At 66.3% G+C, this 13,357-nt stretch overlaps 3 protein-coding genes across 3 annotated transcripts; all 3 read left to right on the top strand.

The window, feature by feature from the left end:
• Positions 1-42: 42 nt before the first annotated feature.
• Positions 43-2,394, top strand: LRG1 (leucine rich alpha-2-glycoprotein 1). The gene is made up of 2 exons (XM_074927911.1): positions 43-949; positions 1,115-2,394. The coding sequence occupies exons 1-2, from the start codon at positions 806-808 to the stop codon at positions 2,129-2,131; spliced, it is 1,161 nt and encodes a 386-aa protein (XP_074784012.1). The 5' UTR covers positions 43-805; the 3' UTR covers positions 2,132-2,394.
• Positions 2,395-3,207: 813 nt separating this feature from the next.
• LOC141970933 (perilipin-3-like) lies at positions 3,208-7,649 on the top strand. Its single transcript, XM_074927910.1, has 8 exons — positions 3,208-3,301; positions 4,299-4,357; positions 4,433-4,631; positions 5,062-5,144; positions 5,233-5,464; positions 6,003-6,175; positions 6,267-6,380; positions 6,944-7,649. The coding sequence occupies exons 2-8, from the start codon at positions 4,310-4,312 to the stop codon at positions 7,364-7,366; spliced, it is 1,272 nt and encodes a 423-aa protein (XP_074784011.1). The 5' UTR covers positions 3,208-3,301; positions 4,299-4,309; the 3' UTR covers positions 7,367-7,649.
• Positions 7,650-8,452: 803 nt separating this feature from the next.
• Positions 8,453-12,234, top strand: LOC141970932 (perilipin-3-like). Its single transcript, XM_074927908.1, has 8 exons — positions 8,453-8,523; positions 8,714-8,771; positions 8,993-9,188; positions 9,619-9,701; positions 9,787-10,084; positions 10,231-10,421; positions 11,363-11,485; positions 11,565-12,234. The coding sequence occupies exons 2-8, from the start codon at positions 8,721-8,723 to the stop codon at positions 11,907-11,909; spliced, it is 1,287 nt and encodes a 428-aa protein (XP_074784009.1). The 5' UTR covers positions 8,453-8,523; positions 8,714-8,720; the 3' UTR covers positions 11,910-12,234.
• The last annotated feature ends 1,123 nt before the right edge of the window (positions 12,235-13,357 follow it).

Genomic DNA, 13,357 nt, shown 5'->3' with positions numbered 1-13,357 from the left:
CATTCGGTGTCACCCCTGCCCGGCCCCGGGGTGGCGGGTCCCCAGGGGGGTGGGTGGCAGGTCCCCAGGGGGGTGGCAGGCTGTAAATAGGGTGGGGGGCGGCGGGTGCCCCCCCCCGCGGCCATGCATGCGGCCGCCCGCGGTCTGTACCCCGCGGCCCCAATAAACGCCCATTTACCAGAGGCGACTCCCCCGCCGCCGCCTCGGCACCTTCTTACCCCCCCCCCCGGCCCCCCCTGGCCTCGGGGGGGGCAACACTGGCCGGGGCTGGGCATGGGGGTGCTGCTGGCAGGGAGGGGGGGGCGACGGGATTGGGAGGGCTACAAGGTGTGGCTGCCTGGGGTCTCTGGGTGGGCAAAACCCCCCGTGCATGCACACGCCCCCCCCCACAACATGTCTCCATGCTCTCACCCCCCCACCGTGGGCACACATAGATCCTGCTGCACCCACACATGCACCCACACCCCCCTGGCGCTCCCCACTCCCAGCGCCTCTCCCACCCATGCAATGAGTTCCTCCGTGCTCAGCCCTCGTCGTGCCACGGAGCCACTCGCAGGGTTTTGCCACGAGGCAGCGGGTGCGATGTGGGGTCTCACACACACGCACCCCCCCACCCCCCAAGCACCCATGAGGGGCCGTGCCTCAGTTTCCCCCATGGGGGTGTCCATGTGCTGCTCATGATGTAGCGGGTGCTGGGCCCCCATAAAGTCCCTGAGAGGGGCGAGGGTGGAGGGGGGGGGGGGTCCCAGTGCTGTCAGCCACGGGGTGCAATGGGGACACGGGGACACCAGCACCCTGCCCCCGGATGCTGGCACCCTGCGAGCTGACAGCGAAGGTGGTGATTTCCCAACTGGCACGTGAGGCTGAGCCACCAATCCCCCCCCCTCGGGGTGACGGTCACCAAGCAGCCAGGACGGTCCCCAAGGAGCCTCGTCAGCCGGTTGGGAAGGTGAGGGCAGGGCTGGGGGGGTCAGGGAAGGGGGGACAGGGGGGTTAGGGCATCTCCCTGCCTGCAGCCGTGGCCTGTCCCCCGCCCCGGGGCGGGGAGCTGGCGGCAGGCCGGCAGCGGCAGGGCTTGCACAACCCTCGGGTGACGATGGCCGCTTGCCCGCAGCCCAGCGCCACGATGCCACCGGGCCGGATCCTGCCACCGCTGCTGCTGGCGCTGCTGGCGCTCGGCCCCGCCGCGCCCTGCTCCCCTCGTCCCAACGCCACCCGTTTCGTCTGCACGGAGCCCACCCTGAGCACCTTCCCCACCGGGCTGCCCCCCACCACCGTGGCCATCTCGGTGGAGTTCACGGCTCTGGCCACCCTCCTCCCCACCGCGCTGGCCGGGCTGCCGCGGCTGCGGGAGCTCCACCTCTCCTCCAACCGCCTCGCCGCCCTCCCCGAGGCCGTCCTGCGCCCCGTGCCCACGCTGCGTGTCCTGGACCTGACCGAAAACCTCCTGGCTGACCTCCCCGCCGGCCTCTTCTCCGGCACCACCCACCTCCAGCACTTGGTGCTGCGGGGGAACCGGCTGCGGGCATTGCGACCCGCTTGGTTCCGGCACCTTCCCCGGTTGCAGTGGCTCGACGTGGCTGCCAACGCGTTGGCGGAGCTGCCGCCGGAGGTTTTCCTCCCGCTGCGTTCCCTCCGCAGCCTGGATCTGTCCCGTAACCGCCTGGCATCGCTGCCGCCGGGCGCGCTGGCCGGGCTGCGGGCGCTGCAGCGGCTCAACCTGGAGGGCAACGGGCTGGGCACGCTGCCGCCCGCCGCCTTCGCGCCCGCGCCCGCCCTGCACTTCCTCTTCCTCCAGGATAACGCGCTGCAGGTGCTCCCCGACGGCATCTTCGTCCCCCTGCGTCACCTCCGCGTCCTCGACCTGGCACATAACCGCCTGCGGGCGCTGGAGCTGCCCCCTTGGCCCCCCGGCCCCGTGTTGGACCTCGATATCTCGGGTAACCCCTGGGCCTGCGAGTGCCCGTTGCTGACCCTGCTGCAGCGTGTGGCCCCGCGCCTCAGTGCCACCCGTGACACCCTCTGTGCCGCCCCCCCGCGCCACCAGGGACAGGAGGTGGCTGCCGTGAGCCGGGCTGGGGACACGAGCTGTGAGCCCAAGGGGGACAGGCAGCGCCCACTGGACCCCTAGGCAAGGGGCTTGGTGTCACCCCGGGTGCCTGGGCATGTCACCTCCCTCCCTGCCATGCTGTCCCCACCTGAGACGAGCTCTCCTGGGAAAACTGAGGCAGGGAGAGCCTGGCTGCTGTTGTCCCCAGGCCAAAGGCCCTTGTCCCCATCCTGCCATCCTCATCCAAGAGCCTCTGTCCCCATCCCCGTGGCCCCCAGCCCCTGCCCACCTGGCTCAGGCTGTCCCACGTCCCTGTCCCCACCCGCCATGAGCACATTAAACATTGTCACTTGGTGCCACCGCACCCTTTCTCCTGTGTGTCATCCTGTGAAGTCCCTGGGGATAAGGCAGTGGCGGACACCATGTCACCCAGCCGTGTCTGTCCCACACCGTGTCCCCTGTCCGTGCCTGTCCCATCCAGGCCCCCACAGGGCCACCCCCCGGGATTGCCCGCCCCCCTGTCCCACTGCTGGGGGACACTGCTGTCCCCTGGCCTGAGCACCTGCAGGGGCTGGGGGAGGCCGGGGACCCTGCGGGACTCTGCTTGGCATGGGGACACCTGCCTTGGGGACATTTGGTATGGGGACACATGGCCAGGGGACACTTGGTAGGGAGGTGTTTGGCAATGGGGACACCTGGGGCGGGGACACTTGGTATGGGGGCACTTGGCAAGGGGACACAGGGCCAGGGGACACTTGGAGTGGGGACACTTGCCAGGGGACACCCTGAATGGGGACGCAGGGCCAGGGGACACGTGGGGTGGGAACGCAGGGCCAGGGGACACTTTGTATGGGGACACAGGGCCAGGGGACACTTGGGGTGGGGACGCAGGGCCAGGGGACACTTGGGGTGGGGACACCTGCCATGGGGTCCCTTGGCGCGGGGACCCTGGTCGCCCCCCCCCCGGACGAGGTGTCCCCGCCGGTGTCCCCGGGGGTGCGGGACGTTGCGGAGCCTCCGGGGCAGGATCGGGCCCCCGCGGGCCCACATGGGGACACCCCCCACCCCCCCACACGTGGCGGCACCCCCCCAACTCCCGCCCTCCTTTCGGCCCGCCCCTCCCTTCTCATTGGTGGCGGCACGTCCCGCCCCTTCGCTGATTGGCTCCCGCCGCCAACTATGAATCCGGCGCTGGGCGGGGGCCAGGGATCGCGACCGGGAATCGCGACAGACTTACCCCCCCCACACCCCGTAAGTACCGTCCCCGGGACTTGGCGGTAGTTGAGGGGGAAAAGCGGGTCCGGGGGCTCCCGGGGGTCTCCGGGGGGTTGGGGGGGGCAGAGCCCGCCCGCCTGCTGAGCGCCCCGCGGCAGGGCCGGGGGGGGTCCCAGGTGTCCCCCTGCCTGTCCCCCCCCTCTCGGCGGTGGGTCCCCCGGAACACACCAGGGACCTCAAGGGAATCAGTGTCCGTGTCCCCCCGCCCCGAGACTGACCCCCAAAGACCCCCGGGGACACCCTCGGGGACCCGCCTGCCTCGGGACTTGCCCCCCGGGACCCAAGGGGACACCCCCAGGGACCCATGGGGACCTGCCCCCCCCCAAAAAAAAAGTGCCCCTGGACTTGCCCCCGGGGTGCACAGGGCCAGGCCGGGGGGGCAGCAGTGCAGGGACGCTGCCCTGTCCCCCGCGGGGCCGAGGGCAAAGGGACACCCCAAAGGGCAGGGACACTGCCGGGGGCGGGGGGGGCAAGGCGGGGGGTACCGGCTGCTCTGCTCCCTGCGGTGGGTCCTGGGGCTGCCCCGGCCCAGGCGACAGTGACCGGTGGCACGTCCCCGCCGCAGGCTTGCGAAAGGCGAATCCAGCCCAGCCCGGTTCTGGCTGAATCACCCAAAACCCCTCCCTGGCCCCAAACGCGGATGGGGACACCCAGAAGGGGGTGAGGGGGGGACAACCCTCCCACGTCCTGGCAGGGCAGGAGGCCAGCCCCATCCCCAAACTCCTTCCAGACCCCCATGGCACCACTTTGGGTGCTCGGAGGTGTCCAGCTGCCTCCCACTCATGTCATGAGTTGGCAGGTCTCAGCCCACAGAGGAGTAGGGGCTGTGGAGGGGGGTGCTGGGGGGCTCAGCCCCACCACGTGCCGCTTTCCTCAGCAGAGTGAGGGGTGACCATGGGGCTTGGCCACCCCGGGAGTACCCGCTGGGCTCAGCCACCCACAACACCCCGAGATCTTTCTCTTCCCGCTGCAGCCGCCGCTGCCATGTCGGCCGAAAACACCGTGTCGGTGGATCATGGTCAGGAGATGAAGGTAGGGGTGCAAGGAGGGTTCGGGGGGAGCTGTGGGCATCACCGGGGGGCCCCGGCTCACCAACATCCCCCCCAGCAGAGCGTGGTGAGCCGGGTGGCCGGCCTGGCCCTGGTGAGCTGTGCCTGCGGCGCCGTCTCCACGGCCTACGCCTCCACCAAGGAGAGCCACCCCTACGTCAAATCCGTCTGCGACGCCGCCGAAAAGGGGGTGAAGACGCTGACGGCGGCGGCGGTCAGCGGGGCCCAGCCCATCCTCACCAAGCTGGAGCCGCAGAGTGAGTGGGGCTGGGGGGGGGCAGCACCCCATGGGGTTTTGGGGTGCCTAAAGACGGACCCTGGCAGAGCTCTCGCAAGGCAACAGGATGGGAATAATCTGCGTTTGTGTCTCCAGTTTCTATTGCCCAGGCATATGGATGTAAAGGGCTGGAGGAGAAGCTGGGAGGGGGGGCAGCACCCCATGAGTTTTGGGGTGCTGGAGAAGTGGCTCTAACAGAGCTGTTGCAAGGCAGCAGGATAACAAAAAGCTGTTTTCTCATCTTTAGTTTAAACCACCACTAAACACACCCCAAAGGGCTGGAGAGGCTGGAGGAGAAGCTGGGGAGGGGGCCAGCACGCCATGGTTTTTGGGGTACCCCAAACACTGTCCCTAGCAGAGCTCTCGCAAGGCAGCAGGGTGTCAAACCCCATCTCTTTTCACACCTCTAGTTTCCACCGCCAACGAATACGCCTGCAAAGGGCTGGATAAGCTGGAGGAGAAGCTGCCCATCCTGCAGCAGCCCCCGGAGAAGGTAACATCACCCCTGGGGGACACGGGGGGGGTATCCACCACTGAGGCGAGGCGCTGGGATAAAGTGTCCCTCTGCTGTCCCTTCCCAGGTGGTGGCAGGGACCAGGGAGCTGGTGTCATCCGCCGTGAGCGGCGCGGTGGGCCTGGCCCGAGGCACGGTGCAGGGCGGCGTGGAGAGGACGCGCGCGGCGCTGAGCACCGGCGTCAGCACTGTGGTGGCCTCCCACGTGGGCCAGCTGCTGGCCACGGGGGTGGACATGGTGCTGGGCAAGTCGGAGGAGCTGGTGGAGCGATACCTGCCCGGGACTGACGAGGAGCTGGGTGAGTGCTGACTGCGCCGTGCCGCAAACCATGTCCTAAATTTGGGGGTGGCCTCCCCAGCCTGGGACTCCCACCCCATTGCTCGGCACACGGTGGCCCGGCTGAGCCACTCACAGTGGTGCCAGGGCAGCGCCGAGCCCCACGCAGTGCCCATGGCCACCACAGCACCACGCAGGGGACGGTCCCCGCCCGGTGGGAACCCGAAGCTGGGAGACACGGCGCGGTGGTGGGTGAACTCTCACCTGGAAACCAGAAAGCAAATATAGCCCAGTGCCGCCCGCCGCGAGTATTTATAGCTCGGCACGGGATAGCGGTGGGCAGAGCTGGCCCCGTGTCACGGCAGAGGTGACCGGAGAGGCCACCTGGCTTTTTGGTGACACCACCACATGACCTGGTGGCTGAACATCCCGTGGATGGGCACCCCTGTGTGCCCGTGATGGGGTGCGGAGCTCAGAGGCGGGGGGCTCATCCAGCGCCGGTGGTGGGATGCTCAGTGCCCGGCGCGGGATGGTCCAGCCACGCGGTTCTCGCCCCGCAGCGGCAGAGGTGGCCACGTCGGAGCGGCAGAGACGGCGGCAGAGCTGCTTCGTGCGTGTGGGCTCGCTCTCGGCCAAGCTGCGGCACCGAGCCCTGCGGCGCTCGCTGGGGGAGCTGCAGCGGGCACGGCACAGCCAGCGGGTCCTGGCCCAGCTCCACCGCATCATCCAGCTGGTAAGGGCGTGGTGGGACCCGTGCCAAGCTCCGTGCCAGCCCGGAGACCCCCACCCTCGGGCTGCTCCCACCTCCTTGTCCCTTCCCACAGATCGAGCAGGGCCGGCAGGGCGTGGACGGGCCCCTCCACAGCGCCCGGCAGCACCTTCACCGCATGTGGCTGGAGTGGAGCCAGCAGGAGGAGCGGCCCATGGAGGACACTGAGGTACGGGCTGGGGACACCAGGGAGGACACTGAGGTACGGGCTGGGGACACCAGGGAGAACACTGAGGTACGGGCTGGGGACACCAGGGAGGACACTGAGGTACGGGCTGGGGACACCAGGGAGAACACTGAGGTACGGCGTGGGGGGGCTGTGCCCATGGAGGACACCAAGATATAGGTTGGGGGACAGTGCTTGTGAAGAACAAGATGTGGGGTGGGGGTACCAGGAAGGACACTGAGGAATGGGGTGGGGGCCATGCCCGTGGAGGAGACCAAGGTATGAGGGGGGGTACCCACGGAAGACACTGAGCTATGGGGTGGGGGCTTGTGCCCAGGGATGGCATTGAGGTATGAGGTGGGGGATCATGCTCGTGGAGGTCACCACATTATGAGGTAAGAGTCCATGCCCATGAAGGACACCAAGGTGTGGGGTGGGGGATCATAACTGTGAAGGACACTGAGGTCTGGGGTGGGGGATCATGCCCAGGGAGGACACCAAGGTACCGGGGGGCCGGGCCGGGCCGCGCAGAGGGACCATCTCGGCATCCCCCGGCTGCCTTGCAGGTGGAGGCGCGGACGCTGGCCATGCTGCGCGGGCTCCTGCGCCAGCTCCACGCCGCCTGCACCCGCCTGGCCGCCGCCGCCCGGATTTTCCCCAGCAGCGTGCAGGAGAGGGCGGGACACGTCCGGCACGGCGTGGAGGGCGTGCAGGCTTCCCTCTCCCACGCCCGCTCCTTCCACGACCTGTCGGGTTTGGTGCTGGCGCAGAGCCGGGAGACGGTGATGCGGGCGCAGTTGAGCATCGACGAGCTGCTGGAGTACGTGGGGCAGCACGCGCCCCTGCCCTGGCTGGTGGGACCCTTCGCCCCGGCCCTGGTGGAGTATCCGGAGGATTGTCCCGTGGAAATGGCCAAGTGGGAGGGTTGTGTCACTGTGGGGGGGACACACCAGGTGCCCGCTGCCCCGCAGCTCTGCAGCCAGCGCTGAGCCACCAGCAGTGTCAAACTGGGGGAGAACACCCCCCCCCACCCCCCCCCGCAGCAGTGACCCCATCCCGCCGGGGACGAGGTGACAATGGACTCAGTGACGCAGCATGGGACCCCTGATGCCACAACCGGGGACTCGTTCGGGGAGGGAAGGGACGGTGACACGTGGAGGACCTGTGCCAGTCCGGGGTTCCCCGCGGTGTCCCCAAGCCGGGGGCGCGTCAGGGGTTTCTTGTCTCCAAAGCACTTTAAAGAGGAAGAAAACGACATTTTGGGCCTTAAAATGACTCACGGCCTGTAGCGGCGGCTGCGGCGGAGCCACCGCGTCCCACCGGGCTCCTGCGGGGGTCGGCAGGGCTGGGGGTGCAGCCCCACGGGGAGGGTCTCACCAATGGGGTGCTGGGATGGGGAAGGGGGGGGTGCTGGGGTGCGTGGGGGTGCCCGGGGCGGCTGGACTGTGACCCGCGGCCGTGTGGCACCGAACTTTGTCCCGGTTATTGCCGCCGCGGGGCTGGGCCCGGGGTAACCCCGACATTGCGGGTGCAGCGTGGCCACGGCACCCAGCGGGGTGGCACCGGGTCCCCCGGCATTGCCCGTCCTCCTGCCGCCAGCACCCACTGGGACCAGTTTGGATTCACTGGGCAAGTTGGGTGGGGGAACACTGGGAGCCCCGTGCTGGGGGATCCCCCCGAGGGGAGGGGGGATTTTGGGGGCGTCAGTGCTTGATCCGTTCGGGGGGAGGGGGGGTGTAGGGGTGCGGGTGTGGCCCGCGGGGGGGGTCGGTGCAGGGAATCTTGTCCCGGGGGGGGGGCAGGCGCGGGGGGGGTGGTGGTGTCGGTGTAGCCCGGTACTGGGGGGGGGGAATCCGGTGCCAGAGCGGTCGGTCGGTCGGTGCAGCCCGGTCCCGGGGGCGGTGTGTGGTGTGTGTGTCGCGATCCCAGTCCCGGGGAGGGGTCCCGGTCCCTGTCCCGGCAGGGGGTGGGTCGGGGGGGGGCAGCCGCCGCCGCGCCGCTCCCAGCGGGTCGTTGCTCCCGGACCGCCCCGGGCCGGCCCCGACGGGGCGGGTCCCGGTCACATGCGCTCGGGGCCGGGCTCTGGGCTATAAAGGCCGGTGGGGAGGGAGCGGGGCGAGGCCGGAGCGCAGCGCAGCCTGCGGAGGTGAGCCCGGTCCCGGTCCCGGTCCCGGTCCCGGTCCCGGTCCCGGTCCCGGTCCCGGTCCCGGTCCCGGTCCCGGTCCCGGTCCCGGTCCCGTCTTAGGGAGGGAGGTGGGTAACTTGGGGTTCCCCCATCCTGGGGGTGAGTGGGGGGCGTTGGGGGGGTCTGACGCCACTCATGGTTGCCCCCCCAGCCCCACCATGGCCACCAGCGAGCCCGGGACGGCGCAGCCCAAGGCGGAGGAGCAGCAGGTCAGTGGGGGCAAGGCGGAGGTTGTGGTGGGGGTGTCCAGGGGGGTGTCCCTGCTTGGGGACAGCACTCTGGGTTATCCCACCCCTGGGTGGGCTTGAAGAGTTGTCAGAGCACCCCAAAACCATCCTCAGATGAGTCTCCCCCCATCCCCTATGAGATTTGGGGGTCCATCACCCCCCCCCACACACACACACTCATCCTGGTCCCTTCGTGTCCCCAGAGCATCGGGACGCGGGTGGCCAGCCTGCCCCTGGTGAGCTCGGCCTACGACATGGTCTCCACGGCCTACGCCTCCACCAAGGAGAGCCACCCCTACGTCAAATCCGTCTGCGACGCCGCCGAAAAGGGGGTGAAGACGCTGACGGCGGCGGCGGTCAGCGGGGCCCAGCCCATCCTCACCAAGCTGGAGCCGCAGAGTGAGTGGGGCTGGGGGGGGGCAGCACCCCATGGGGTTTTGGGGTGCCTAAAGACGGACCCTGGCAGAGCTCTCGCAAGGCAACAGGATGGGAATAATCTGGGTTTGTGTCTCCAGTTTCTATTGCCCAGGCGTATGGATGTAAAGGGCTGGAGGAGAAGCTGGGAGGGGGGGCAGCACCCCATGAATTTTGGGGTGCTGGAAAAGTGGCTCTAACAGAGCTGTTGCAAGGCAGCAGGATAACAAAAAGCTGTTTTCTCATCTTTAGTTTAAACCACCACTAAACACACCCCAAAGGGCTGGAGAGGCTGGAGGAGAAGCTGGGGAGGGGGCCAGCACGCCATGGTTTTTGGGGTACCCCAAACACTGTCCCTAGCAGAGCTCTCGCAAGGCAGCAGGGTGTCAAACCCCATCTCTTTTCACACCTCTAGTTTCCACCGCCAACGAATACGCCTGCAAAGGGCTGGATAAGCTGGAGGAGAAGCTGCCCATCCTGCAGCAGCCCCCGGAGAAGGTAATGGGGTGGGGTGAGCAAACACACTCGAGGTCCCCTCCAGCACCACTTAACAGAGTTTGTTTTGTTTTTTTTTCCCCACCAGCTCATCTCAGACACCAAGCAGCTGGTGACCTCCACGGTGACAGGGGCCAAGGATGTCCTGACCAGCACCATGGCAGGGGCCAAGGATGCGGTGACCAGCCGGGTGACGGGTATGATGGACATGACCAAAGGGGCCGTGCAGGGCAGTGTGGAGCTGACCAAGTCGGCGGTGAGCAGTGGCGTCAACACCGTCATGGGCTCAACCGTGGGCCAGATGGTGGTGAGCGGGATGGGCTCCGTGCTGGAGAAGTCAGAGGAGCTGGTGGACCATTACCTGCCCATGACGGATGAGGAGCTGGGTAAGGGGCTGACCACAACCCCCCGGAGATGTGTCGTGGGCTGGGGGGTCCCCTTGGAGAGGGTTGTTTAGAGCCTGGGCAGGGCAGTGCTGGCTCTATGTGGGGTTGGTGGCAGTGGGGCCACCTCAGCAGCTCCTCTCCCACAGCCAAGCTGGCCACAGCCGTGGAGGGCTTCGAAACGGAGCAGCAGAAGCAGCAGCAAAGCTACTTTGTGCGCCTGGGCTCCCTCTCGACCAAGCTGCGGCACCGAGCCCTCCAGCACTCGCTGGGCAAGCTGCAGAGCGCCCGCCGCAGCAGCCAGGACGTGCTGGCCCAGCTCCAGCGCACCCTCGACCTGGTAGGTCCCATCCCCATGTCCCCCCACACCCCCCCGGGGCTGCAGCAGAGCACCCACTGTCCCGATCCAGTGTCAGGGGAGGTTTCGGTATGATCCCAAGAGCGAGATTAAGACAAAAACGAGGTCAAATGCTGTATACCCAAACCAAACCAGTTTTTATTATTAAAAGAGTAGTAGCGATAGGATGGAGGGGAAGGAAAAGACAGAAACAAAGTGTCCAGAGTAGAGTTGCAGGAATAGTCACCACCATGGATCCAGCAGCGTTCCGTTGGTCCTCAGTCTCCAGTTCTTCACTGGTGGGTGCACACACAGCAAAGTTTACCATCACCTTTTTAAAATTCATCTTATCAGCTGATTAGCATACTAGATGAGGAGGGGCAGGTATTCCACAAACTTGTTTCCATGAGAGACGAGGAAAAAGGTGGAGCATGGGCCCTGCATGTGCATTGAGGGGAAACGGGGTGCACCACCCCTTAAGGGTCCAGTTGAGTCGGTGGTCGTACCCACCCTGCTCCCCTTTTAGTTTTTCCTCTGTTCCCACAGGTTTTTGCTGACTTCATGTTTCTTAATCCTGCGGGTTGTTGTTATGGGGCAGCAACCTCACCTCTTATCAGTTCATTAGCAATGCCCGGGTGGGTCTGGCCTACACAATAGAGCCACAGAATACCGGGTTTACACGATGGAGCCCGTGATAAACATTTGGTTTCAGCAGTCCATGTCCCCCGGCTTTGAGGTTTATCTAAGGAGTCTGACAATGCAACTGCAAGGGGGTGGGGGGTGCAGCCTTCCATACCTCCCACTTCCTTGGGGGACATTCCTCAGACTAACCTAAAGGCCACAGCTTGTCCTTGAGGTTTGCACACACACACGAGCAAGGTTTGAGACAATCATTTGCCATTTCAGTCTCTCACACGTGCCCCGGGCTCTGCCTCTCCTCCCAGGTGGAGCAGCTCAAGCAGGGCATGGACCAGAAGCTGCAGGGAGGGCAGGAGAAGCTGCAGCAGATGTGGCTGGAGTGGAGCAAGAAGCAACCTGGCGGTGGTAAGGACATGGTGCCACCGGAGGTAGGTGACAAGCAGGGGGGTCCCTGGGGTCACCCGCTGTGTCCCCCACCTCTCACCACCCCCTTGTCCCCCCGCACAGCCGGTGGAGTCGGGCGCGCTGGCCCTGCTGCAGGGCTTGACACAGCAGCTCCAGAGCTCCTGCCAGCCCTTGGTGTCCAGCCTCCAGGGCCTCCCTGCCAGCATCCAGGACAAGGCTGGGCAGGTCCGGCACAACGTGGAGGAGCTACGGGCAGCCCTCACCTCCGCCACCTCCCTCCAGGACGTGACGAGCAGCGCGCTGGCCCAAGCCCGGGCCCGTGCCGCCAAAGCTCGCCAGCTGATGGACGAGCTGGTGGAGCACGTGGCCCACAACACCCCCCTGACCTGGCTGGTGGGACCCTTTGCCCCCTCGGGCCAGCACCTGGTGGACCTGGAGACTAAGTAGCATCCTCTGGGGTGGGGTGATGTTGGTCCCCCCCTCCCCAGGCTTCACTAGGAGCATCTACTAACCCCTGCCTGGCCTACCTTGCCTGTAACCTTAGTGCCTGCCTGTGCAGGGGCCCCCTCCTGCCTGCCCCATGTGCGGCTCTGTCCCCTGTCACCTGTGCCAGGGACGGGCAGTTACGTGCCTTGGTTCCCCCAAGTGCCTACCGGGGTCACCTCCAGCCCCCGGCTCGATCCCCTGTGCCCCCTCATCCTCGGTGCCTTCAAGCCCCTGGTCTTGTAGTGTCAGGGACGGTGCATGAAGCAATAAACTCTGGTTAGTTTTGCACTGGACTCAACTTTCTTTGTGTGGGGGAGGGGGTTTCAGGGTCCCCATGGCTCCATGCACCCCCGGCAGGGGCTGTGATGTGATGTGTGTGACCTCGCAGGGGCTGGGGCTGAGTCTCCAGGACACCAGCTTGTCCCTCCACTGCTGGAGCAGAGCTCATGGCTGAGGGTGGGTCATGGAGGGGGGGAGAGTTCTGGAGGAAGAGTCACCCCCCACAATGACCTGGGGACCCCTATATCCTGAGACCCCCAGTGACACTCAGATGCTGTCGCGGTGGCTGCAGGCCCTGCTGTGGCAGGCAGCGTGGCGAGCCCAGTGTGGCCGAGCTCCATGGTGCCTTCAGGTGGGCCAGGTCCCTGTGGGACTTGCTGGGGATCATGGTGGCCCAAGAACAGGAGTTGGTGGCCCAGGCGTGTGAAGCTCTGGTGGTATTCCTGCTCCAGCACCCGACAGGGCCGTGGCCAGAGGATGCTCCTGAGGCTGCTGGTGCACACTCTCTCCCACCACACCCCCAAAATTAGGGGTCCCCCAAATTCAACCCTGGCACTGCTGCGTCCTCGGTGGCACCAACATGGTTTTGCTCATGTTCACGTCCATGTCTTTGTGTTTTTCCTTCCCTGCCCCCACTGCCACCATCTGCAACCATGGGGGCTGCAAGAGCCAAAGGCCAGGGGGGAGTCTGGGGGGGACACAGACCAGGCCTTTAAATCCCCCTGACAAGGGCGATGGCTCACACAAGCCCCTTGCTGGGGCAGTGCAGGGCTTAACCAGCCCCTCCTGGGGCACAGTGACAAATCCCCGTGTCCCCAAACACCTTACCCCACATCAGGGTCTGCGTTGCCCCCACATGTCCCCAGCCTGAGGAAGGCGCTGAGCCCCCGATCCCGCACCCAGCAGCAGCACCCATCTCCCCCCATCTCTCTCCCCCCTGCCTCCCACTTCCCGGCAGTTGGGCAAGAGACACACGGGGCTTTTTTTAGGGGTTTTTATTTGGGTTTTGTTTATGGAGGGCTGGAGCATGAAATCAGTCCTGGAAAAAAAAACAAAACCAAAAAAAAAAGCCCAACAAAACCGTCCCCAGGGCAGAGTTACGGCAACAGCAGCCTCCAAGCGGGGTCGGG

This window comes from Athene noctua, chromosome 27, assembly GCF_965140245.1.
Source record: "Athene noctua chromosome 27, bAthNoc1.hap1.1, whole genome shotgun sequence".
NCBI lineage: Eukaryota > Metazoa > Chordata > Aves > Strigiformes > Strigidae > Athene > Athene noctua.
The sequence above is the reverse complement of the archived record's forward strand: the minus strand, read 5'-3'. Positions and strand labels throughout refer to the sequence as shown.